The 25,374-nt window shown below is 48.3% G+C and overlaps 1 protein-coding gene across 17 annotated transcripts in view; it reads right to left on the reverse strand.

The window, feature by feature from the left end:
- The window catches only part of ATXN7L1 (ataxin 7 like 1), a 461,024-nt gene that overhangs the window by 46,885 nt on the left and 388,765 nt on the right, over positions 1 to 25,374 (reverse strand). For 13 of the 17 annotated variants that reach the window (XM_005667724.3, XM_003482700.4, XM_021063506.1 and 10 more), the window contains one exon: positions 13,542 to 13,764. In XM_005667724.3, coding sequence (XP_005667781.1) covers positions 13,542 to 13,764 — 223 coding nt within the window. The other 4 variants (XM_021063512.1, XM_021063507.1, XM_013979828.2 and 1 more) reach the window with 4 other exon arrangements.

A 25,374-nucleotide genomic window follows, 5' to 3' on the forward strand; every position in this document is an offset into this window, starting at 1 on the left:
CTTTAACCCACTGTGCTGGGCCAGGGATTGAACCCACACCTCCACAGCGACCTGAGCTGCTGCGGTTGGATTCTTTTTTTGTTGTTGTTGTCTTTTTAGCACCATGCCTGTGGCTTATGGAAGTTCCCAGGCTAAAGGGTCAAATCAGAGCTGGAGCTGCTGGCCTACACCACAGCCACAGTAACGCAGGGTTCAAGCCACATCTGCGACCTACAACACAGCTCACGGCAATGCCAGATTCTTAACCCACTGAGCAAGGCCAGGGATTGAGCCCGCATCCTCATGGTTGTTAGTCAGGTTCATTACTGCTGAGCCGCAACGGGAACTCCAGCAGTTGGATTCTTAACTCACTGTGCCACAGTGGGAACTCCCTCACTTCTGCTTAGGGTTTTCCTCATGGGGTCAGATGCATCCTGGGATATGACATGCAGGGGCTGCGGTATGGGTGTGACTGGAACTGTCACCTCTTTAGCTGAAAAAAAAAAATCTTTCCCTTCTTGCCGGAGCACAGAGGGTTTTTCCTCTGAGACCCAGTTCTCCCTTCCAAACTCTAGTAATTATAATGGGGAAAAATAATTCTGTGATGGAAAATGGCACCCTGATTTCTCCTCAAGAACTCAAAAGATCAGTTTATACCTGCTGTTTCCCTTAGGATCAGAAGAAGCCCTATGAGGACGGGGAGAGAGCAGCTCTATTTAAAAGACTCCTTCATTCGTTCACTCACATTGCACTCATTTATCAACTACCTGCTGGATGCCAGATTCCATGCTAAACCCTGGGGCTGCAGCAGGGGCAGGGGAGGACAGAGATGCAAATAAGTACCATTTGTGACGGTAGCTCTTATAGTGGTATCTTGAGTGTTAATGGAAGCTTTAAGGAGCATCTCAGTCTGTACAAAAGTACAGGAAGGCTTGGAGTTCCCACTGTGGCACAATGGAAATGAATCCAACTAGTATCCATGAGGATGTGGGTTAGATCCCTAGCCTTGCTCAGTGGGTTGGGGATCTGGCTTGCCATGAGCTGTGGTGTAGGTCACAGATGTGGCTTGGATCCCATGCTGTTTTGTCTGTGGCAAAGGCCAGCAGCTATAGCTCCCATTTGACCCCTAGCCTGGGAACTTCTATATACTGCAGGTGCAGCAGTAAAAAGACCAAAAAAAAAAAAAAAAAAAAAAAGTCCAGGAAGGCTTCATGGAGGAAGTGATGCTCATGCAAGACCCTAAGCATGTATAGGGACAAGCAAGGGGGATGCTTCTCATAAGGGAAACAGCACGTGTCAACACACGGAGGTGTGCTGAGGAGCTACAGTTAGACTGGGACACCTGGAACGTGAAATGAAGGGGTTAAAACATTGGCAGTAGTGGCTGGACAAGTGGGAGATGCCAGATCATACATCCACCTCTAAAGGGGTTAAGCTTCTACTCTGTGGGCAGACAACTGAGGCTACTGAGAGTTCTGAGCAGGGCAGGGACACACAGTACTCGGGCCAGGGGCAGAGCTCGGCCTGGAGGAGCCGCAGGGTAAGGGGCCAGGAGACCAGGTAGAGGCCACTGCCAGAATCCTTGCTGAGGGACCTGGGGTGGTCAGAGGGGATAGGTCGGTCACCGGAGGGTCTGCGGCACCTTGGGTCTCTAGAATTTCCTGGCCTGAGCCCGTCTTGAGATGACTCCCTAGGTCCTGAGGGAGTCACCAAGACTGAGCCGTGGTCTTGACCCCAGTTCATGCCGACACCAGGCAAGAAGTGATGAGGCAGCCTGGTTTCTCTCAAGGCGCCTGGCCAGGTCTCACAGTTATCATTTCCTTCTCCATCAGGTGCTGGGAGAGCTTCCTACCCCCCGTCCCTGCCGCCCCAGGAGGACAGGCCTCTGTCCTAAGCATGCAGAGGAGCCTCGGTGAGGAGGAGCCCTTCCCCCACCTCCTGCCAGGCACATGCAGGGAGGCCAGGGGGCCTGCTGATTTTTCTTTTGCTCCGGCTCATTTTCCTTCTGGAACAGCTGGCTCATCTCCTGCATTTTTAATAGCTGAGCACATTTAGCATTCAGCACACACGTGTGGGTAGATAAGGCCCAAAGAGAAGGCAACAAGCCATGCAGGGAAGGGAGACCTCCTCCCTGCTCCCGCCCACATCGGGGGTGGGGGGATTTGAGCTCCCCCATCCGCCCACCATGCTGGACCAGGGTAGCTGAAGTGGCAGCGGGTGGAAAAGTCAGACTGGCTGATTCAGACCCCATGCAGGACAGGACTCGGAAGGAACATCTGAAACGCTGTCTTAGCTCAAAAGAGCCAAATAGCCATCATTTCCTCCTGAATTTCACTAGGGGCAGAACCAGCTTACCCACCTCCCTCCACCTTTATGGGCTCCAGGGACGGCGGGCAGGGTATTCTCTGGCCTCTGGCTCCCCCAGCAGTGGTCCCCAAGGGCAGGATGGTGAACTAGCAGAGAGGGGCTGAGATCCTGGGCGCAGGGTGTGCTGCAGGCTGATCTTCAGGGGACAATGCTGGTAGTGCGGGGATGCCCTTTCTTTCCCCCTTTCTTCTCATGCAGTTACTTTTTAACCTCTCCAGGCACAGATGGGAGAAAACAACAGGTCCACGGACCATTTAACCTTGTGTGAGCAGCAGGAAGTGGCCCTGAACTCAGGAGCTGTGTTTTATTGCAATGCACGTGAATTTGAGCTACTTGGAAAGAGGCGTCTCTAAATTGCCATTAAATCTCATCTAAAGGCCTCAGGCCCCCACCTGCAGGCACTGCTTTCTTGGCCTTCAGGGTCCGGTACACAGCTCCTGGGGGCCGGGAACAGAACTTCGGTAGGGGATTCTCTGCGTGGCTAATGTGGGTCCTCTGAGTCTGCTCCCCCGACTCCCCCAGCAGCAGCAGGCAGCAAATGTGAGAAAGCAGGAGAGTTCCTTCCACCTTGGAATCTAGCAAGTCCTGTCGGGGAGTGTAACATTAGACAGATCCAAGGAGCTACCTTCACACATCTGTGAATCAAAGAATCAGAGGGACCCAACCTGGGTCACCTGGCCCAGGTGTCCAGAACTGTGCCGTCTGATAAAGGAGCCACTAGCCATTTGTGGCTTTTGAGCCCTGAGCTTTACATTTTGTATGATTTTAATTCATTAAAATTTAAAAACAGGCACTTGATGTGGTTATTAGAAAATGTGTTAAGTGTATTTTGGAACAACTTGGGTAGGCAAATCTATTTTATAATTGCTATTTTTTAAAAAATGAAATCTAAATATGAATACGGTGGAGTTCCTGTCGTGGCTCAGTGGTTAATGAACCTGACTAGGAACCATGAGGTTGCAGGTTCGATCCCTGGCCTCGCTGAGTGGGTTAAGGATCCGGTGTTGCCGTGAGCTGTGGTGTAGGTCGCACATGCAGCTCAGATCCTGAGTTGCTGTGGCTCTGTTGTAAGCTGGCAGCTACACCTCTGATTAGACCTCTAGCCTAGGAACCTCCATATGCTGTGCGTGTGGCCCTAGAAAAGGCAAAAAGACCAAAAAAATAAAAATAAAAAAATAAATAAATATGAATAAAGTATTTCCAGTGAAATTTTAGTGTCCAAATTGAGATGTGCTGTAAGTATAAAGCACACACAGGATTTATGAAGACTTATGAGGGAAAAATAAAGAAAGTAAATTGTCTCACTGATATGTTGAAACGATAATATCATGGTTATATCAGGTTTAATAAACCGTATTGTTAAAAATTAATTTCATTTGTTTCTTATCACTATTTTCCAGCATGGCTATTAGAAAATTTTAAATTACACGTGTGGTGCACAGTAAATGTTGACTGGATAGCGCCCGTCTAAACAATTCTAGATAAAGGGTTAACTGCCTCCAGGAATGGAAATCTTACTGTCCTTTCCAATGGGCAGATCCATTTCATTCAGTTCAACAAATATTTGCTGACAAGGAGACTGTGTTTGCTGAGTGTGAGGACCTGCCGTGGAGGAGGCCCTGCAATTACCAGTGAGCAGAAGGTCTAATCCACAGCAGCCCAGAAGGAGTCACGGGTGAGGGGAAAGCGCAGTGTGGCGGCGGCTGAAAGGAGATGCCAGCGTTATCAGGTGGCTGGCTGAGAAGAAGCGAGTGAGAGAGAAGGACTTCGAGAATAAGGCGGCCCAGGGGACGGGCAGTGAGGAGCAGCGAGGGTTTGGGCAGGAGAGAAGGGACCGGATGCTGTGGAAGGAACTCTGCTTCCTCGGGTTCCTCCTTCGGCCCCTATTCTCCAGGGCCCTGTCCTTGGCCCCTGTTCTTCTCAAGCCACGTATCTCCCCAGGAAGCCCCACGAGTACCAATGCCTGTGTTGACGCTGACAACGCTGCTTCTCCCTCGGGCCCAAACACTCAACGCCCACGGGACATCTCCACGTGGATGAGTCTCAGACACTTCAAGCGCCACTGACTCTCTGGCTGAACACTTCCTCCTTCCATGCCCTAACTCTGGCCCTTTCTGTCCTCTTGAGGAAGTGGCAGGACCAGTCACCCAGCTGTTCAAGCCAGGAACGTTATCCTCAATTCTTCCCTTGCATTGCAAGCCCTAATACAACCAACCCCAAAGTCTTGTGGAGTATTCTTCCTTAGTATTTCTTAGTTATTTCTCCCACCTGGTCCCTTCTGCAATTACTTAAGCGAAAGCGTCCTCAAGGCTGCCTCTTGAATGGCTGTTCAAGCTATTTTTATTATTATTTTTTCATCTTTTTGCCTTTTCTTGAGCCGTTCCCATGGCATATGGAGGTTCCCAGGCTAGAGGTCGAATTGGAGCTGTAGCCAGTGGCTTAGGCCACAGCCACAGCAACACGGGATCAGAGCCTCGTCTGAAACCTATACCACAACTCACTGCAACGCTGGATCCTTAACCCACTGAGCAAGGGCAGGGATCAAACCCGCAACCTCGTGGTTCTTAGTCGGATTTGTTAACCACTGTGCCACAATGGGAACTCCCATCTTTACTATTCTTGCCTTTTTTTTTTTTTAGGGCCACACCTGTGGCATATGGAGGTTCCCAGGCTAGGGGTCCAATTGGAAGTACAGCTGCAGGCCTATGCCACAAACACACAGCAACACCGGATCCGAGCCGCGTCTCCAACCTACACCACAGCTCACGGCAACGCTGGCTCCTTAACCCACTGAGCAAGGGCGGGGATCAAACCCTCAACCTCATGGTTTCTAGTCGGATTCATTCCCGCTGTGCCATGACAGGAACTCCCATCTTTTATTATTCTTTTTTACTTTTTATTGTTGGCTATATTTACAGCCAGGGATTGAACCTGAGCCACAGCAGGGACAATGCTGAGTCCTTAACCACTAGTCCACCAGGGAACTCCTCAAGCCACTCTTTATACAGCTGTCAGGGGGATCTTACTACAATTGCAGATCCATGCAGCTTTTAGGGTGAAACCCAAATTCCTAAATTTAGCTCACACAGTGGAACTTTATAACCTGGCCCTCATTCACCTACTCAGTTTCATTTCTTGTCTCTCCCTATAAACAAATACTTTTGCATATTCTGTTCCCTTTGTCGGGGACACCCTTCCTATTTTCTTACCAAAAAAAAAGTTTCTTTTTTAAAAATTGCGGTTAAAATATATATAAGAATTACAGCTCCAATCTGGTTTTCTTTGTCTAGCTTATTCCTGCATATTCTTCAAATTTAGCTCAACTGCGACCTCTTTTGAAAAAACATTCTCGGGGTTCTCAGCCTGGGTGAGGTACCCTTCTTCTGTGCTACCATTATCTTAGCTCTTATCCCATTATACTCTGGGTTAGCTTATGTCTCTTTTTACAGATTCCTTAGGACAGTGTCTGTGTCTGATTTAATTTTGCATCCACAGGGCTGCAGTGTACCGTTGTGGAGTTTAGGCACTGCACTAGATGCCTAGGAGTAAGGGCTTGAAGACCATTGGCCAATTGTGCACTCTGGTCCAGAGCTGTGATGCAGGCCTTTTTTCTAACTTACACAAAGGTGCCACAGGTGACAAGCCCGGTATATCCTCAGGGTTTATTTCAGAACTGGCACATAGTATTATAGTTATATAATACAGTCATTATAGTAACTGCTCATTAAAATGTTAAATTGAATAAAGAGAGGTGGATGTTCTAGACAAAGGAGCCAGGGAAAGACACAGTGAGGAAGCTGGAGCAATGGGATGATTAGGATTGGATTAGGGGGTTTGGAGCCAGTTTGTAGAGGGTCCCTTATAGACCTCCTGCTAGAGGGAGGTGATTGGCTTTTAAAGGATAAGTCAGTTCTGGTTCTGTTTCCCCTCCCCTTTGTGTACGCATTGGAATAGGTCTACAGTGTATCATGGGCTGAGAGCTTAACTCTGAATTCAGAAGACAATGAAAAAACTTTGAGAACTTTTGAAAGGATTGTGACTTATTTTCTTGTTCCCTGAGATAGGCTAGTATTGCTATAACCTTCCCTCTTAGAACTGATTATGCTGCATCCCATAGGTTTTGGATTGTTGTGTCTTTGTTGTCATTTGCTTCTAGGTATTTTTAAAGTTCCTCTTTGATTTCTTCAGTGATTCATTGGTTGTTTAGTAGCATGTTTATTCTCCATGTGTTTGTGTTTTTTTTGCAGTTTTTTCCTTGCTGATTTCTAGTCCTTTAGTGTTACGGTCAGAAACAATGCTTGATATGATTTCAATTTCCTTAAATTTACCGAGGCTTGATGTGTATCCCAGTATGCGATCTATCCTAGAGAATGTTGTGTGCACTTGAAAAGAATGTGTATTCTGCTGCTTTTGGATGGAATATTCTATAAAGAACTATTAAGTCCATCTGGTCTAATGCATCATTTAAGGCCTGTGTTTCCTTGTTGCTTATCTGTATGAATGATCTGTCTATTGCTATAAGTGAGGTGTTAAAGTCCCCACTATTATTTTGTTATTGCCAATTTCTCCTTTTAAGGTTGTTATTAGTTGCCTTATATATTGTGGTGATCCTATGTTGGTTGCATATATATTTACAGTTGTTATATTGTTTTCTTGGACTGATCCTTTGATTATTATGAAATGACCTTGTCTCTTATAATATTCTTTATTTTAAGGTCTATTTTTGTCTGACATGAGTATTGCTACTCCAGCTTTCTTTTGATTTCCATTTGCATGGAATATTTTTTTCCATCCTCTCACTTTCAATTTGTATGTGTCCCTAGAACTGAAGTGGGTCTTTTATTTATTTTTTTATTCTTTTTTTATTTTTATTTTTTGTCTGTGTGCCTTTTCTAGGGCTGCTCCCACGGCATATGGAGGTTCCCAGGCTAGGGGTCTAATTGGAGCTGTAGCCACCAGCCTACACCAGAGCCACAGCAACTTGGGATCCAAGCCAAGTCTGCAACCTACACCACAGCTCACAGCAACGCTGGATGTTTAACCCACTGAGCAAGGCCAGGGATCAAACCCACAACCTCATGGTTCCTAGTAGGATTCGTTAACCACTGTGCCACAACAGGAACTCCTGAAGTGGGTCTTTTAAAGACAGCATGTATATGGGTCCTGTTTTTGTATCCATTCAGCCAGTCTATGTCTTTTGGTTGGGGCATTTAGTCCATTTAATCTAAGGTAATTATTGATATGTATGTTCTTATTGCCATTTTATTGTTTTGGATTTGTTTCTGTTGGTCTTTTTCCTTCCCTTCTTCTCTTATTCTCTTCTATTGAGGTTTGAAGACTATCTTTACTGTCACGTTTGGATTGCTTTCTCTTACTTGTGTGTATATCTATTGTAGATTTTTGGCTTGCAGTTATCATGAAGTTTTGATACAGGAGTCTCTATATATACACGACTGTATTTTTTTTTTTTTTTTTGTCTTTTGTTGTTGTTGTTGTTGTTGCTATTTCTTGGGCCGCTCCCGCAGCATATAGAGGTTCCCAGGCTAGGGGTCGAATCGGAGCTGTAGCCACCGGCCTACGCCAGAGCCACAGCAACGCGGGATCCGAGCCGCATCTGCGACCTACACCACAGCTCACGGCAACGCCGGATCGTTAACCCACTGAGCAAGGGCAGGGACTGAACCCGCAACCTCATGGTTCCTAGTCGGATTCGTTAACCACTGCGCTACGACGGGAGCTCCTTTTTTTTTTTTTTTTTGGTCTTTTTTGTCTTTTCTAGGGCCACACCCACAGCATATGGAGGTTCCCAGGCTAGGAGTCTAATCAGAGCTGCAGCCGCCGGCCTACGCCACAGCAATGCCAGATCTGAGCCATGTCTGCAACCTACACCACAGCTCATGGCAACGCCAGATCCTTAACCCACTGAACGAGGCCAGAGATCGAACCTGCAACCTCATGGTCCCTACTCGGATTCGTTAACAACTGAGCCACGACAGGAACTCCTAACACATTTCTTTTTTTTTTTCTTTTTTTTTTTTTGTTGTTGTTGTTGTTATTGTTGCTATTTCTTGGGCCGCTCCCGCGGCATATGGAGGTTCCCAGGCTAGGGGTCTAATCGGAGCTGTAGCCACCGGCCTACGCCAGAGCCACAGCAACTCGGGACCCGAGCCGCGTCTGCGACCTACACCACAGCTCACGGCAACGCCGGATCGTTAACCCACTGAGCAAGGGCAGGGATCGAACCCGCAACCTCATGGTTCCTAGTTGGATTCGTTAACCACTGCGCCACGACGGGAACTCCCTACACGACTGTTTTAAGTTGTTGGTCTCTTAATTGCAAATGCATCTCTAGTATCCTGCATGTGTAACCTCCTCTTCTCACAATTTCTGGTTTGGGTAGTACATTTGTGTGCGGATAATTTCCTACCTTTACTATATGTATGCCTTTACTGGTGAGCCTTGTCTTTTGCAATATTTTTATTTCTACTTTGGCCTTTTCTTTTCCACCTGGAGAAATTCCTTTAGTATTTGTTGTAAAGCTGATTTAGTGTTGCTGGATTCTCTTAGCTTTTGCTTGTCTGCAAAGCTTTTGATTTCTCTTTCAAATCTGAATGAGAGCCTTGCTGGGTAGAGTAATCTTGGTTGGAGGCTTTTTCTTTCCACCATGTTAAGTATTTTGTGCCACCCCCTTCCGGCCTGCAGAATTTCTGCTGAAAAATCAGCTAATGACCTTATTGGGGTTCCCTTGTATGTTATTTATTTCTTTTCCCTCGCTACTTTCAGTACTTTCTCTTTGTCTTTAATTTTGGTCAGTTTGATTAATATGTGCCTCAGGGTGTTCCTCCCTGGGTTTATTTTATATGGTACATGTTGCACTTCCTGGATTTGAGTGAGTGATTCCTTCCCCATGTTAGGGAAGTTTTTGGTTATTATCTCTTCAAATATTTTCTTTGGCCCTTTCTCTCTTTCTTCTCCTTCTGGCACCCCTATAATACAGATGTTGGTGCATTTAAAGTTGTCCTAGAGTTCTCTTAGACTGTTTTCATTTCTTTTTTCTCTTTTGTCTTTTCTAGGGCTGCACCCGCGGCATATGGAGATTCCCAGGCTAGAGGTCTAATTGGAGCTGTAGCTGCCAGCCTACACCAGAGCCACAGCAGCATGGGATCCAAGCCCCGTCTGTGACCTACACCACAGCTCACGGCAATGCCGGATCCTTAACTCACTGAGAAACGCCAGGGATCGAACCCACAACCTCATGGTTCCTAATTGGATTTGTTAACCACTGAGACACGATTGGGAACTCCAGACTGTCTTCATTTCTTTTCCATCTTTTTTCTCTTTTCTGTTCTACATTAGTGACTTCCACCAGTCTGTCTTCCACCTTTATTAGTCATTCTTTCTGCCTTCTGTATTCTGTTATTGGTTCCTTCTAGTGAATTTTTTATTTCAGTTATTGTAGTTTATATCTCTGCTTGCTTAAGCTTTAAATCTTATATTTCTTTGCTCAGTGTTTGCTGTAATTTTCCAGTCTTTACCTCCAGTTTATTTCCAAGATCTTGAATCATCTTTACTATCATTAGTCTAAAGTCTTTTTCATGAAGGTTGGTAATCTCCAGATCACTTGGCTGTTTTTCTGGTTTTTTTTTGTTTTTTGTTTTTTGTTTTTGTTTTTTTTTTTTTCTCCTTGTTCCTTAGCTGCCTTTTCATTTTGTGTAGATTTTTAGTGTGGTCTCCTTTTTGCAGACAATAGGGTTGTAGCCTCTCTTGCTTCCTGATAGGAGGGAGTGGTGCCTGCCCACTGGTAGATGAAGCTGATTCTTACCCTCTGGTAGGTGGGGCTTTGCCCCTGAGTGCGATTAAAAGTGGTTGTGTGCTTGGCGGGGGGTGGGGGGGTGGGGGGTGGTTCTTCAGGCAGCCTGTTTGTTGATGGGTGGGGCTGTGTTCCCATCTGGTTTGTTGTTTGGTCTGGGGCTTATCAGCCCTGATGGGTGGGGCCAGATTTTTCCAAAATGGCCACTTCCAGAGGAGCTCATGCTGATGATTATTCCTGAGACCTTTCCCTCCAACGTGCTTCTTCCACAACGAGCCACAGTCACCCTCTGTTTTCCAAGGAGATCCTCCAAGAACCGGAGGCAGGTCTGACCCAGATTCTTATGGAGTCTCTGCTTTGCCCTGGGACCCAGTGCACATGAAAGCTTGTGTGTGCCTTTCAAGAGTGGAGTCTCCACTTCCCCCAGTCCTGTGAAGCTCCTGTACACAAACCCTGCTGGCTCTCAATGCCAAATGCTCTGGGGACTCCTCCTCTTAATGCCAGATCCACAGGCGTGGGAACCTGACATGGGACTCAGAACTCTAACTCCCATGGGTGAGCCTCTGTGATGTAAGTTACTTTCTAGTCTGTGAGCCATCCACCTGGTGGGCATGGGGTAGCTTATATCATGTAATCACTCCTTCTACCATCTTGATGTGGCCTCCTCTTTGTCTTTTGGGGTAAGATATCTTTTTTGGTTGTGTGTAATCTATTTCCTTGAAGGTTGTTCAGCAGTTGATTGTAATTTTGTTGTTTTCATGAGAGAAGGTGAGTTCCTGTCCTTCTACTCCTCCATCTTAATCCTGTCTCCGAGAGGACTGTGACTTAAAAATCACAAAATATTCAGGTTTGAAAATAGGATTCAAAGAAGCTGAGTGACTGGTTTAGGGTCACACAGAAAGTTAGTGGCTGGGCTCGGACCTGAACTGGCTTTTCTTGCTGCTCAGCCAATGCTCCTTCTTCCATACTGCCCTCTGGGGAAGCCTCAAAATCAAATTTTCCCAGTCGTCCAACATGTGTCTCCAGTGATGGTGATGGTGGGCAGGGATGGGCAGATTGGGGGTGAGAACAGGTGGAAGCCCACTGAAGTCAATGCTCAGTCTCACCTGGAGTGCACCCCTGGGTTGGTCTGGAATACCTACCTATTTGAAGTTAGGTAAATCACCCACAAACTTTCTGCTCTTCACACAAGGTCACTGCTCTAGTGTCTGCAGCCTTTTTCGCATAAGGGCTATTTCCCCCCTTGCAATTCTTTCGGTTGTTCTTTGGGCCCTGGCTAGTTTTCAGATTCTTTCAAAGCCCCCTCTGCCTCTAGCTGAAGGGGCCGTGTTCACAGCAGGGCTTCATAAGTGAGTGTTGAGTCAGTCTGACTCGAATGCAGAGGCTCAACTACTGGGAGAACCCTTGGTGCTGGATCTCATGCCCCTGGGACACACGTGCATCATTTATCTAATTATCATGTTTATGTTGTGCTCCTGTGTGACCCCTAAGGCTCCTTCCGGCTTACTTTCCTTGAACCCCTTGCCCTGTTTCCTCTTTTGGTTGCTCTATGGTGCATTTCTGGACTCTGAATAAATGGTTTTCATCTACTACTCTCAAACTCCCAGTCCATCTCATTCCTAGAATGGATAAGCAATGAGGTCCTACTGCACAGCACAGGGAACTATATCCAGTGTCTTGGGACAGACCATGATGGAAGCTAATATAAGAAAGGGAATGTATATATATGTATGACTATGCTGTACAGCAGAAACTGGCACAACGTTGTAACTCAACGACACTCTAATAAAAAAATTAAAAACAAAAACAAAAACAGTTTTTTATCATTTTCCATGCTCAACTTCAGTCTGAATCTGAAGAGCTATTTCTCTACTTTTTCTGGGAGATTTGGCTTCTCAACCTTTATCCCTGGCTCTAGGCGGTCCGTCCTTTGGCACATATGATGACAATAATAATGACAGTATCATCGTATCTCTATCAAACATGTGCTTTGTTTCAGACGCCACGCTTGCTGCTTCTATAAAAATTAGCTCACTTGATTCTCACAGAAAAACCCCTGGGGTAGAGATATGCTTAACCACATTTTACAAATGAAGAAAACCAAGGCACACCACGATCAAGCCATCTGCCCAAGGTCACCCGGCCGAGATCAGTGTACAGGCAGTGATACAGGAAGTGCCTACAGGAGGACACAGGATGTCACCTCAGCAAACAACCTTTCAGGTGGAGGTGGTCTCTGACATCAACATAAGAGGGGTCACTTGCACGACCAGCAGGGCAGACCCCGAGGCCACCAACTGTCATTCCCAGGCCAGGTCTTCCCTAACCAGCCATGTCCTCCTACACCATGGAGATCCTAACCCTCAGAAGAGAGCAAAGCTTGTCCATGAGGCCCGGCTGCCTGGCAGATGACTCCCCTCCTTGACAGGCACCTCTAAACCTTTGCAGTCTGTCACCAGAGGCTCCTTAATCTGGCACAATTAGCTCTTGACAAAGTCGTCATCCTTTCCAACACGCAGTGACAATCCAATTGATGGACCAAAGTCCACCGCTTTCCCAGCTATGAACTTAAGTGTGATTATTATGAATTAACAAAAGGCTTTCTCTTTAAATACATAAACGAAGAGACCCTACCCTTTATTCCTCGTCTGCCTTCATGAGGCCCGCAAGCTAAGGCCAGAGGCTCTGGACTAAGCTGGACCCTAAAGGTTCCGAATTAGGTCCAGGGCATTTGAAGATACACATCTTCTGTCCATTCCATAGATAGAACTTTTCAATATAAAGGTACAACATGAATTAAGAGCCTCTGATTTTTCACAGTGGCCGGTGACCACCTCTCTCCCGCCCCATCACAGGTGACATTCTCTTTGGATCTCCTCTCCTCCCCCCTGTGGTCAGCTCCCAATGACCCGCCTCTGCTGGCAGCTATTTCACGGAGCGGAGACCAGGCTGCTCAGGATGGGCAGCTCTGTGGGGGGCCTGCCTTCCCAGGCTCGGAGGCAGCATCACGGCCTCGCTCCTCGCCGGGGGAGACCGTCTGTGCTTTTGATGATTTATACCATCGCTTCTCTTCACTGGGGTGGAAAATCGAGAGGTGACCGTGTAACTGAGGACTCTTTCCCTGTTACCCTCTTAGACACAACATGCCTCAGATCTCAGGAGGAAAAAAACTTCCTCATCAGGCAGAGGGCCCCTTAAGGTCTCCTCCCTTCCCTCTGGTGTTTAGGTGTCTCATCCCATCCTTCTGGTTTTCTGTCTCTTCCCTCCCCAGTTCCCCAAATTCTTGGACACGATGCCCAGGAACAAAGCCACAGGGTAAACACTGTTTCCTGTGGTGACAGGGACAAGCGGCAAGGAGAGACGGCTCTCAGCCCCCGACACTCACCATGGTTTGTCCCTCGATCCCTTCGCAGGAAAGATTGTGTGCTGTTTGCTGCTGGAGGTAAGGAGATTGTCTTTGGGCGTTTTGAATGGCTTTGAGGTGCTGCTGGCAGAGTTATGGCCGCTGAGACAGGCTTTTGTTTTCACCTGTACTAGTGATGTCCTAGAATTGGAGGGTGGAGACGCCGGAGAGGGAGAAGGTCTGCACATTGAACCGTGTCTTCTCTCTATAGTGGGAGAAAGAAGAGAACTCAGCACATCACCTGTAGCGAGTGAATTGCATGCAAACAACATACACGACAGGCAAAGAAAAGATGCTGATCTTGCAACGCTGGCCTTCCCGAAGCCTTGGTTCTGATGACGGTTTGCTCGACACGTGCTCCTATCCCACCAACTGGCAGTGATCCCTTTCTGAGTGTCTGTATCAGATGGCACGCCGAACTCGCGCCACGCTTCTCACGGGAGGCATCTCCCAGGCGATCCTTCTACAAAACCACTTCTATAGGACTCGCAGAGGGGATGCCAGCTGTCACCCCAACATAGAGAGAGAACCACTTAGCCCGAGAGCCACCGACCTCAGACAGCCACTCAGAGGTCATAGGGTCCCTTAGGGCAGTGGGAAGGGTAGGACTTTAAAGGGAGCAAAGAGCAACTGTTTGAACCTGACCCCTAGCAGGAACACTAAAGTCAATGAGGACCAGTGGGGCGGCACGAAAGGGTCTTCTGGATCCAGGAGGTGACCTGGCATGTATCCACATGGCACTGTGGCCTCTCCAGGGCTCACTGAGATCCAGGACCACAGGTGCCAGCCAGGACGTACAGAAGGACAGCAATGCTTGAGGCAGAATCCACAGGTGTAGGGCTTGGACTTGGGCAGCCAGGCACAGCTTACCGGGGTTCCACAGAAAATGCCAGCACTCTGGGCAGACATGCCTCACTTATTCACCCTCACTGAGTCCCTGTGGTCTCTACTCGCTGGGCAGGATGCTGACATTGAGCAGGCGAGCAGGTGCATGAGGTAAAGCCCTACTGTACACCCACTACGGTGGTTTTTTTTTTTTTTACTTTTTTAGGGTCACACCTGTGGCATATGGAGGTCCCCAGGCTAGGGGTCGAATCAGAGCTGCACCTGCCAGCCTACACCAGAACTGCAGCAATGCCAGATTCGAGCTGCACCTGTAACCTACATGATAACTCATGGCAACGCTGGATCCTTAACCCACTGAGCAAGGCCAGGCATCAAACCCACATCCTCATGAATACTAGTCAGGTTCATTACTGCTGAGCCATGACAGGAACTCCCATTATGGTGGTTCTTAACTGTTACAGGGCAACAGACTTGATAAGAGGACCCCTCCCAGGAAAAATGCACATTTACACATGCCCCCAAACTCTGTAAACAATTACAGGAAGCAACCTCAACCCCCAAAACACAAACACTCTGAAATCCCAAGTCCACTCTGGCTCCCTCGTGCCTTCCACAGAGCCCCACATGGAGTTAGTGCTTAATAACTATGTGTTGAATAAATGAACAAAAGTTTAACAGATATCCTGAGGGGAAGAACTAGATGTCTCGAAGCTGGAGATCTGAATTGAACGTGGTAACAAATACAATGGAGGCAAAAATGGCAGGTCCCTCCCTCTATCTCTAAGCTGAGCCTTCGGTTTTTCTCATTAGGCAGACATTTCTGGCTGCTATTCCAGGCACCTGGACCTGGGAGAAGAAAGCCAGGCTAACTCTGGCTACCGGGACAGGCTTTCAGGGTTTCTTTCTCTGTGCTCCCTGATATCAACAGGCTGCTGGCTTTTCCCAAGGCAGACTGACTCTAGTCCTCTGATGAAGTGGACAATGGGGGGACACATGGGCTTTTGAGGATCATCTGTTTGTTGTTTGGGTCTGACCAGTGTTCATAGGTGGCCTGCGCTGAATAGCTTTATTGGGGCATCTTTCCTCACTGAACAAGAGCAGACCTTGCATATATGCTCAGTCCCCAGAGCCACCCTGCTCAAGGATGGGAAAACCAAGAGCCAGTTCCAGTTCTACTGCCTTTTGATGCAGGAGAGAGACCCCTGGACTGGAAGCCAGGAGACCCAGGCTCCAGCTCCAACCACACCACATGATTAGCCCTATGGCCTGGAGTTTACCACTTCAACGTGCTCAGTTTCCATGCCTTTATCTGCAAACAAAGTGGGTCCCTGGGGGGCCTCAAAGGCCTCTTTCCACTCCATTTTCATCAATACAAGGCATACTTCCACCTGCTCCTTCTCTTCCCATTGCTCTTGACTCCTGAATGTTAGAGCAATAATTACAGCTGAAGTGTTGAAATATTTTAGGCTGGCAGGCTCTTCCTTGGAGGAATTCATCCTTTGTAAATTGTACTGGCCTTTACAATCCCTGAGAGACAGGCAGGAAGCAACGAACCGTCTCCACCCTCCTCAAGGCTGACTGGCCAAAGAAGACCCAGAGAGGTGAGGTGACTCGCCAAGGTCAGGGCCAATGGCAATGGGGCCTCTGTGCCATCGGCAGAGGCCTAGCCTTTTCTCAGGAAGGCAGGAAATGGGGTGTACCATGACCAAGATTTGAAGCCAAGAAATTAGGAAGTGCAGGACTTAGAATCACTAAAGGTTAGAACTGATCTTCAGAGTCAGCTCACTTTTTTTTTTTTTTTTTAAGGGCCACCCCTGTGGCATATGGAGATTTCCAAGCTAGGGGTCTAATCGGAGCTACAGTTGCCAGCCTACACCACAGCTCCCAGCAATGCCAGATCCTTAACCCACTGAGTGAGGCCAGGGATGGAACCCGCAACCTCATGGTTCCCAGTCAGATTTGTTTCCACTGTGCCAAGACGGGAACTCCAGCTCACCTGATCTTATTGATGGATGAGGTTCTCAGAGAGGCTATCTGTTACCAGCCTACGGGGCAAGGCGAGTTGGTGGCTGAGATGAGACCAGAACCAAGCCTTCTCATTTCATATCTATAGTTCTTTCTGCCCTTCAGAAATGTCTTGCTTAGCAATTTCTTTTTTGGAAGAGGTTTCCAAGACTAAAAAGAGACTTTGATTTTTACCACTACCGTTTTGGATTTTTCTGCAGTCTTCATTCACTCATTGCTCGCACGTGCGCAAGCTGGCAGAGGGGGTGGGGGATGTGCAAGAATGTCCCTCTGTTCTGGTGGGGAGATAAGCCTTTGGAATGAAGAGAATTTTTATTTTGCTAAACTCAGAGGTGAAAACAATACAGGTAAGCAAAGATAAATCACAAGGAAGGGTGACATTAAGGACGACATGAATGGGCCCGACCAGCAATCGTGAAATCACCTCCAGAGAATTACAGTTAGTGACCCTGCCAACACGTTCTGCTGCTAAACTCACAGAAGCAATCAGATCAATGAATAAGCCTTTTTCTTGGTTTTATGTTTGAGTTCCATAATTTCTTCGGGACGACCAGTTGAAAGAAAAGGGTATGGAGTTCCCTGGTGGCTGAGTGAGTTAAGGATCCAGTGTGGTCACTGTAGTGGATGGTTCACTGCTGTGATGCGGGTTTGATCCCTGGCCCTGGAACTTACACAGGTTGTGGCAAAAAAAAAAAAAAAAAAAAAAAAGAAAGAAAGAAAAGAAGGAAGGAAGAACAAGCTACACATGAGAGAGTATTCACCAAAACTGGAAGATAGCCATTCACCCTTAATCTTTTACTGTGAGATATTTGTATCATAATAAACACATTAAAGTACTATTTCCTACTTTTTTTTTTTGTCTTTTTGCCTTTTCTTGAGGCGTTCCCGCATCATATGGAGATTCCCAGGCTAGGGGTCTAATCGGCCAGAGGCACAGCAACGCGGGATCAGAGCCGCGTCTGCGACCTACACCGCAGCTCACCTACACCGCAGCTCACGGCAACACCAGATCGTTAACCCACTGAGCAAGGCCAGGGATCGAACCCGCAACCTCATGGTTCCTAGTTGGATTAGTTAACCACTGCGCCATGACGGGAACTCCCTATTTCCTACTTATGAGACTGTTTCTTATTGATCAGACTGGATTAAATCTGTCACTGTTTCAGGGTATCCCCAAAAGAGATCCGTACTTCCGGCCCCTGAGCTTAGACAATGAGCTTGCCAGCCACTGGTGCAGGAGACAAAGGCCATGTAAGAATTTAAAGTGGGGAAACAGGGTTGGAGCCATCAGAGCTTCACTCAGGAGGTGAGCACCACACTTACTTCATTCGACTAAACTGGAAAATGGGTGGACGTGATGGCCAGGTAGGGCAGAGGGATTCGATTTTTCAGAAGGATGCAATGCTCATTCAATGTATGCTTCTCTGGCTTGTGAAGACCTGCCTGTCAACTCAGGCAGTCTTGTTTTTTTGTCAGAAAGGTAGGAGGGCTGGTGATGGGACAAGGGAGGGTCTTAGTGTCTTAAAAAGATGTTGCTGGGCAGGTGGAATTCCTCTGGGTAAGGTCTTCCAGCTCGACATCACCATCATTCTGATACAAGAACTCACCTACTTTGGGCTTATTCATTCCCCCTCCCCCATTCTGGTCAAGGAACTGCCTTAGGCGGATCCCTATAATTATTCTAAATTCATTCGCCTTGCCCAGAAACAGATTACAGAATGTTGTATTTTTCACTCACTATTAAAATATTCTAGGGGTTCCCGTTGTGGCTCAGTGAAACGAATCCAACTAGGAACCATGAGGTTGTGGGTTCGATCTCTGGCCTTGCTCAGTGGGTTAAGGATCCAGCATTGCCATGAGCTGTGGTGTAGGTTGCAGATGTGGCTCGGATCAGATGTTGCTATGGCTGTGGCACAGGCCAGCGGCTGTAGCTCTGATTAGACCCCTAGCCTGGGAACCTCCATGTGCTGCACACAGGTGCAGCCCTGGAAAAAGACAAAAACAAAACAAAACAAAAACCAATAATAACAATAAAAATAAATAAATATTTTATAGACTGAAACAATTTTAGAGGGAAAGAGCCTTTCCCTCCAAATCTTCTCATTTTCTGTTAATGTTCACAGGTGCATTAATAAAACTATAATCAACTGATACTTTGAACTATTCTTTTTCAACTAACATTATTCTATTTATACATTTTTCTTCTTTTTCTCCCCCCAGCCTCTGCCCTATTTATATATTTCTAATTCCCATATAATAGTCATTTTAAATGGCTATGTAATATTCAGTCACTGACACAGTGTAGATTACTTAGCTATTCTCTTACTACTTACTGTCTGCTCCCTCCTCCCCCCCTTTATTTTTGTCTTTTTGCCATTTCTCGGGCCACTCTCAAGGCATATGGATTTTCCCAGGCTAGGGGTCTAATCAGAGCTGTAGCCAGTGGCTTACACCAGAGCCACAGCAACGCAGGATCCGAGCCACGTCTGCAACCTAAACAGCCCATGGCAACGCTGGATCCTTAACCCACTGAGCAAGGCCAGGGATTGAACCCGCAACCTCATGGTTCCTAGTCAGATTCGTTAACCACTGAGCCACGACAGGAACTCCTCCCCTCCCTTTTTTATAATTTATTTAAAAATGATTTAGGGAGTTCCCATCATGACTCTCTGGATAGTATCCATGAGGACACAGGTTTGATCCCTGGCCTCGCTCAGTGGGTTAAGGATCTGGCATTGCCGTGAGCTGTGATGAAGGTTGCACACACAGCTGGGATCTGGGGTTGCTGTGGCTGTGGTATAGGCCGGCGGCTGCAGCTCTGATTTGATCCCTAGCCTGGGAACCTCCATATGCCATGAGTGTGGCCCTAAAAAGACAAAAAAAAAAAAATTTCGGATTATTTCTTTGAGGGGTAGTTCCCAACGTGAAAAAGGCTGCAATAGCTTATAGTCCTTACAAAATGTTTCTTTCCAGATCGTGGGGCAGAAAGAGCAAACCCATCTGTTGTGCTGATATTGAATACAGGTACCATTTACCTACTGAAGTGAAAACAGAGAACCACTGTCAGGACACTCATGCAGAATTATGTGTCCACTACATCAATATCAACCTCTGCGACTGATGTGAGATTAGCAACTCTGGTCTCACCCCTTCTGTCCTTTAGCCAATAGTAAAAATAACTGATTAAGACTTTTCTATGTGCCAAGTACTCTACTAAGCACTTGATTTACCTTATAGTATTTCTAATACTAATACCCTAAGAGAGGCACAGTTCTTATATCTATTCTACGGATGAAGAAACTGAGGTTGGAGATACAAGTTGCCCAAGTTCGTGGAGCTAGGAAACATTAGATCCGGGGATGTCTTCAGAGCCTGTGCTCTCCACTCTGAGCTCCACCACCTTGGGATCCTGGAAGATGCTGCGGCAGGTGGGAGAGCCTGGAAGGTTCCTGGACACTTCCCCTCCGCACTGACTACAGGCCTTTCAGGAGGGCACCCTGAGAGAGGGAAAAAACACCTAATTTGGCAGATTTTAAGGTGCCAATTAGCAGCCCCAGACCATAGCCTGAGATTTCAACCCCAAAGGTTGGGGATCCCAGGACCAAAGAAATGAAAAACCAAATCCTTTTACATTTTTTTGCATTTCCACCCCAGGAAGTCTAGAGCATGGCCTCAGCCTCTGGCTCTTCTAAGACTACCTGTTTCACTTCGTACACCCTACCCATCCCAGAGACCAGATGAGCAGGGGGCTTGCAGACACTGTGTGTTGCCACCATTCTCTCCCCTTACGCTCCACTGGGAAAAATCCACTAGGTTTTCACGCAGTTTCAGTAAAAATGCGAAACCCTCCCCTCCCCCCATCCTTATTCACTGAGATATTTTTATACTCACAGCCTCAATGTCCTGCATTTAAAAACCTCAGCACAGATGCCTCATGAATGGCTGAGCGGCCACTAACACCCAATGTGGTTCCCTGTACCAGTTTTAGAAAGGACTTATTGGGAGTTTTCCAATATGTTGTTGAAAGGACCAAGCCCCCACCTGACAAGAGTGCACACCCTGCAGTCGCTTAGGGACCGCCCCGCCTGTGTAAGCTCATCTGGGCTTTGGCCAGCTTGCGGCTCGCTGGTCTGACAGTGCTGAGTCTCTTTCGACCCCCACCTCTGAGAGCAGGTGCTTGGCAAATCATTAGCCGGGTTCTATTTTATCAATGGGGTCTATCTGCTTTAGTAGCTGCAGTCAGGATGCTTCCCATAAAGGGCAACTCTGAACTCCAAGGAACCTTCCAAAAGTAAACTGGGTCCGGGGGGTGAGGGGCAGAGCTCAGACCTCCGCCGGGGAACCATGCAGGAACCACGCTAGCTGTACTCGGCTACTGCTGCGTGATGCAGTGAGGCGGTGAGGCTGGTCTTCCCCCCACTTTACGGCTGCATTTGGGAAACCTGTCTAGAGTCTATTAAGGCTGGCAAGTGGAGAGCAGGGGCTAGCATCTGTGCTTGTGGTCTCATTTGGCACAGATGTAATAGGGCACTAAATATAGTGCCATGGTGGTTAGAGGGGAGATATTGAATCAGCCTTCCTCAGCAGGGGAGGAAATGAAGACACAGGAAAGTCAAGTGACTAAGGCAGGCAGAGCTGTGCCAAGCAGCTCCTGTGCCAGGAGAGCTTGTGAGCGGCTCAGGAGCCCACCCCCTCCTCTGGCTGGGGTGCCTCTTTAAGAGCTGTCAGGGCCTGAGTGGCTGGGGAGGTGTTCCTTCAAGCACAGGTGCCTGTCACCAGTTAGCTTACCCTGGGTCTCTGTACCCCTCCTCACCTCCTGCCCTGCTGGCCAATGCACACTGTCCAGGGCACTTTGACAAGATCCATGGTGGGCTGGTGCCTGCACTGCTCGTGCTGGCCCAGTTCTCAACTCTCCCCAGGCTCTGGGTTGGCTTCTCAGCCATCTGGTCACTCTGTGACCATTCATTCAGCTATGAAGAGAAGCGGCGTCTCCTGCGTGCCTACTATGTGTCAGGCACCGAGCAGAGCTACTTTTATACCTACCACCTCGTGTCACCTCTCCAACAACCCTCCAAAGGGGATACTGTTAGCCTTCTCATTCTAGATAGTGCAATTAAAGCTTAGCAAGATTAGGAAACAAGACCAAGGTCACGTCAACCTTGGCAGTTGGGAGGAGAGCCTGGGGCGATCTGGCCCCAGAGCCAATGCCCTTTCTACCATGCCACTCACTGGGATGGTCTCTTGCCTCCACCCTTAAGCAACATGACTTCTCTGGAGATTTTTGACAAAGCATTTCTCATTTGCAGAGCTGGCCCAGGACAGAACTCTGTAGTTAGATTAACTTGGGATGCTTGCTACCTCTTCCCCTCGGCACCGCGTGCCCCCGCCTCCACACACACGTGCTCTTCTCTTGGTTATTTACACTAAGGTATACATGTCTGGCATCAAGCACCGGTGAACAGAATTTGGGGAGTCCCAGGGACTTTCCGGGACCCTGAAGTAGTTCCATCAGTCTCCAAGGATGCCCTCCCTAGACTTTTAATCTAGCTAAAAGAGAGGGAAAAAAAAAAAAAAAACCCCAGCAATACAGACCAGTGGGGAAACCGACACATGGGCACACTACTGGGGGTACGTTCCAGGAATGACAGTTCCTGGGAGACCAACCTGGTGACAAGGACAGCAGCTAAAAAGCACTTACAGCCTTTGATCTGGTAACTTGGTAATTTTAGAAGGAAATTAGACCTCAAGGAAATATCCTTGACACCTCCTCCTCCAAGAAAAGCCCAGAGATATTCTCAGCCGGATTGTTTACGATAGTGAAGAATACCAGGACCAACCTGATCGATAATAAAACGACTGAAAATGACAGGTACGAGGGTTCTTTCAACCTAAGGACATGTGTGTGCGAGTCAGTACTACTCATAGCCACAAGAAAACTAAAAATACCAATGTAAGTAAACCGTATTACTTCATAAAACTCAAAACATTTAACAAATATATATGTATGAATGTATGATAATAGATAGATGAGGAAAAAAGTGAAATAGGATGGCTCTGTTTTTGTTAAAGTTGTTGCTGAGTCCATGTAAGAAAAAAGAAAACCAGTCAACAACAAAAACACTCATACATGCTTAGAGCGGGCGAAGGGGAGAAAACAGGGGCAAATAAAAGGAGAGGAAGGGGAGAAAAGCATGCGTTAAAGTCACACCTCATTCATTCTTGCATGCATTCACCCGTTTTCTAAAACATCTCCTTGGCTCGTGCCATGTGCCAGGCACTGAAGTACCGAGGTGGGGATGAGACGGACACCGTCATTGCCCGAGGGCTCCCTCAGAGAGAGGAGGCGCTCTCCAGGTCCCCGCTAGCCACCGCTTGGTCACCCTGAGAGTAGAGAACAAAGTCCCCTCAGGAGGTGGGCTGCTGCCTGGAAAACCTGAGGCCAAGAACAGAGCTGCTGTTCTCCCCTTTTACGGCCCCGGCTGTTCCCGCCAGTACGGAGCCAATAGAGCCAGTGGAGGGGCAGCCAAGGGGGCCCACCTTCCTGCTGTTAACTTCTCCATCAGAGGGGCTTCCACCCCAGCAACCAACACACCCACTGCCCGAGTCACAGTGTGAAAACAGTGCCACCACTGCTTTCGTGGCTTCCAATACTTTACGATAAGCTGTTGGATTCTACCTTTGGATGGCACAGCTGACATCACCCCTTCCCCACGGGCACCAAAGGGACAGGAGTGGCAGGCAGCTGAAAGCTGGGCAAAGCTGGGGTAGCTTTGGTGGGATGATAAAAGAACAGAGATTCCCAATGTCTAAAACACCTGAATAGCTGGGCTGAATCTTCCTAATACTGTCTTGAGGCGACATCAGTGGCCTTTACCCAGGTGCCTTGGCTGAGCACATAAGAAGCCCTGGCACCCCCCCTCCCCCCACAGGCCCACATGGTCCACACCCTGAGGGAAGGGCGGGAGAATAGCGATACATGAGGTCAAGAAAGCTCCAGGTCACCACCCACCTGAGACTGCCCGCTGCTGCACTGGGCTCCTCTCCTTGTGAGAGCAGGGCCAGGGCCCCCAAATCTGTGTTTTTGAAAAGGTCCCGAGGTCATTCTCTTGCTCTGCACCAGCTTTGGGAGACACAGGAAATGTGGACCAAACACTGCTGTCTTTGGAATCAGAAAGATCTGGGCTCGAATCCCAGCTCTGTCATTCATTAGCTCTGTGACTTGGGCAAATAACTTAACCCCCTGAGCCCCAGGTTTCTTACCTATACCGCAGAAACAATAACACCCACATCAGAAGGTGACAAGTGGGCAGGTGTCCCTATAGTACATTGAGCCTCCCTCCCGTCCCCCACCCCGGCACACATCCCACGTTGTAAGGACTAATTTACTGGTCTAGGCCTCCTGTCTGTGGATGCACCCAGGGCAGGTGTCTTGTACCCTCTCCCGTCCCTGGCATTCAGCCCAGGGGCTGGCCCCAAGAGGCACTCGCTACACTCGCTGTGGAAGAAACGAGCGCGTGAGGATTGATAACACCAGGAAGGTGGCTGCCACGCTACCAAGGCACAGGAGGCACTTCAGAGAAGTTCCCCTACACCTGAAAATGTAGATTAAAAAAATTACGCGTAGTGCGTTCCTAAGGGGGCAGTTCTCCGCCTTCTCCCTGCCCCTGAATTAAAATGACTCCATTTATGAGAATCCGACGGGAGCGCACTGTTTAAGGGACACAGGCTGAGTAAGGAGAGGCCACGGCTGCTTGATTTCTGTCCAGTTTCAGGAGTGCAGGCCACAGTCTCCTACAATAGAAAGTGCAAAGTCCCAACTCACTGCTCAGCTCGCGGTGTCCCTCAGAACCACTCACCCACAGGCTGCCATGGGCCCGCAGCAGCCACTAATAACGGAACCATTTCTGCTCTCCTTGCAGTGGCAGTTGGCAGTGGCAAACAGGAAGTTGTCTTGAAGTAGGGTGTGGTTGTGCCCTGTCAATGTACGAGCACAGAGACACCACTTGTTTTTTCCCCCTCCAGCCCCCTTCTGCTTCCCTCTGCTCCCTTCTTTTAGGAGCAGAAGGTCTGCATGATTTCGGTGAAAACACAGCTTTTTACACGATTTAAGATCAACCATCAGCATTATACAAAACCCAAACCAAAGGCAGAAAGGAGGCTACAATGTAGCAAGGGTCTGTTTCGCTCCCACCAGCCACTTGCTCGTGGCACTGTGCGAGTCCCTGGCCATGCGTGAACCCTCCGTCCACTTCTCCACAGCACACAGGAAACGGGACCGGCTGGAAACCAGGCCAGGGGCATCGCTGATTGCACTGGGGAGCTGGCCAGGCTGCCAGCAGGCCAGCCACCAAAGTGGCCTCAGGGCCCACAGTGCGCACAGTGGACTAAGGACCATCCACACGTGGGAAAGAAGGAAAAGCACAGGTCGTCACTTTCCAACAATTTTTAAACTTTGCGCGAAAACGACCCGCAAGATTTCCTAGCACAACTTGCATATAAAAACAACCAAGAAAAATCACTGGCGAGGAGATAAATGCATCAAGTGTGGTTGGAGCTGCGCACACACGCAGAGGCATGGGGGTGACGGGCTGGTAAGGTTAGGGCTGGGAGAGGTGTGCTATAAAATTTTCCACTCCGCTCCTACCCAGGCCCCGAGGCTGGCACCTCCAGAAGTGCTGTCCAAGATAGACTGGTCCCCGACCCAGCCTCCAACTCCTGACCTCTTTTTCAGGCAGCTCCTCTCCCCACTCCAAGCCTCAGCCCTGTCTCAGCTCCAGCGCCAGCCCACAGCCCCAGAGCACTGTCTGAGCTCAACCTCGACCTCGTACTTGCTAAATGGACCGTGGGCTGACAGCACGCCCCGCCTGCCAGGCTCTCTCTTCCGTGACCTGGGCCCGGCCCCACGCCATCCTGTGTGGCAAGCGTGCCCTGCGCTCACACTTAC

This window comes from Sus scrofa, chromosome 9 (genome assembly GCF_000003025.6).
Source record: "Sus scrofa isolate TJ Tabasco breed Duroc chromosome 9, Sscrofa11.1, whole genome shotgun sequence".
In the NCBI taxonomy this organism is placed as follows: domain Eukaryota; kingdom Metazoa; phylum Chordata; class Mammalia; order Artiodactyla; family Suidae; genus Sus; species Sus scrofa.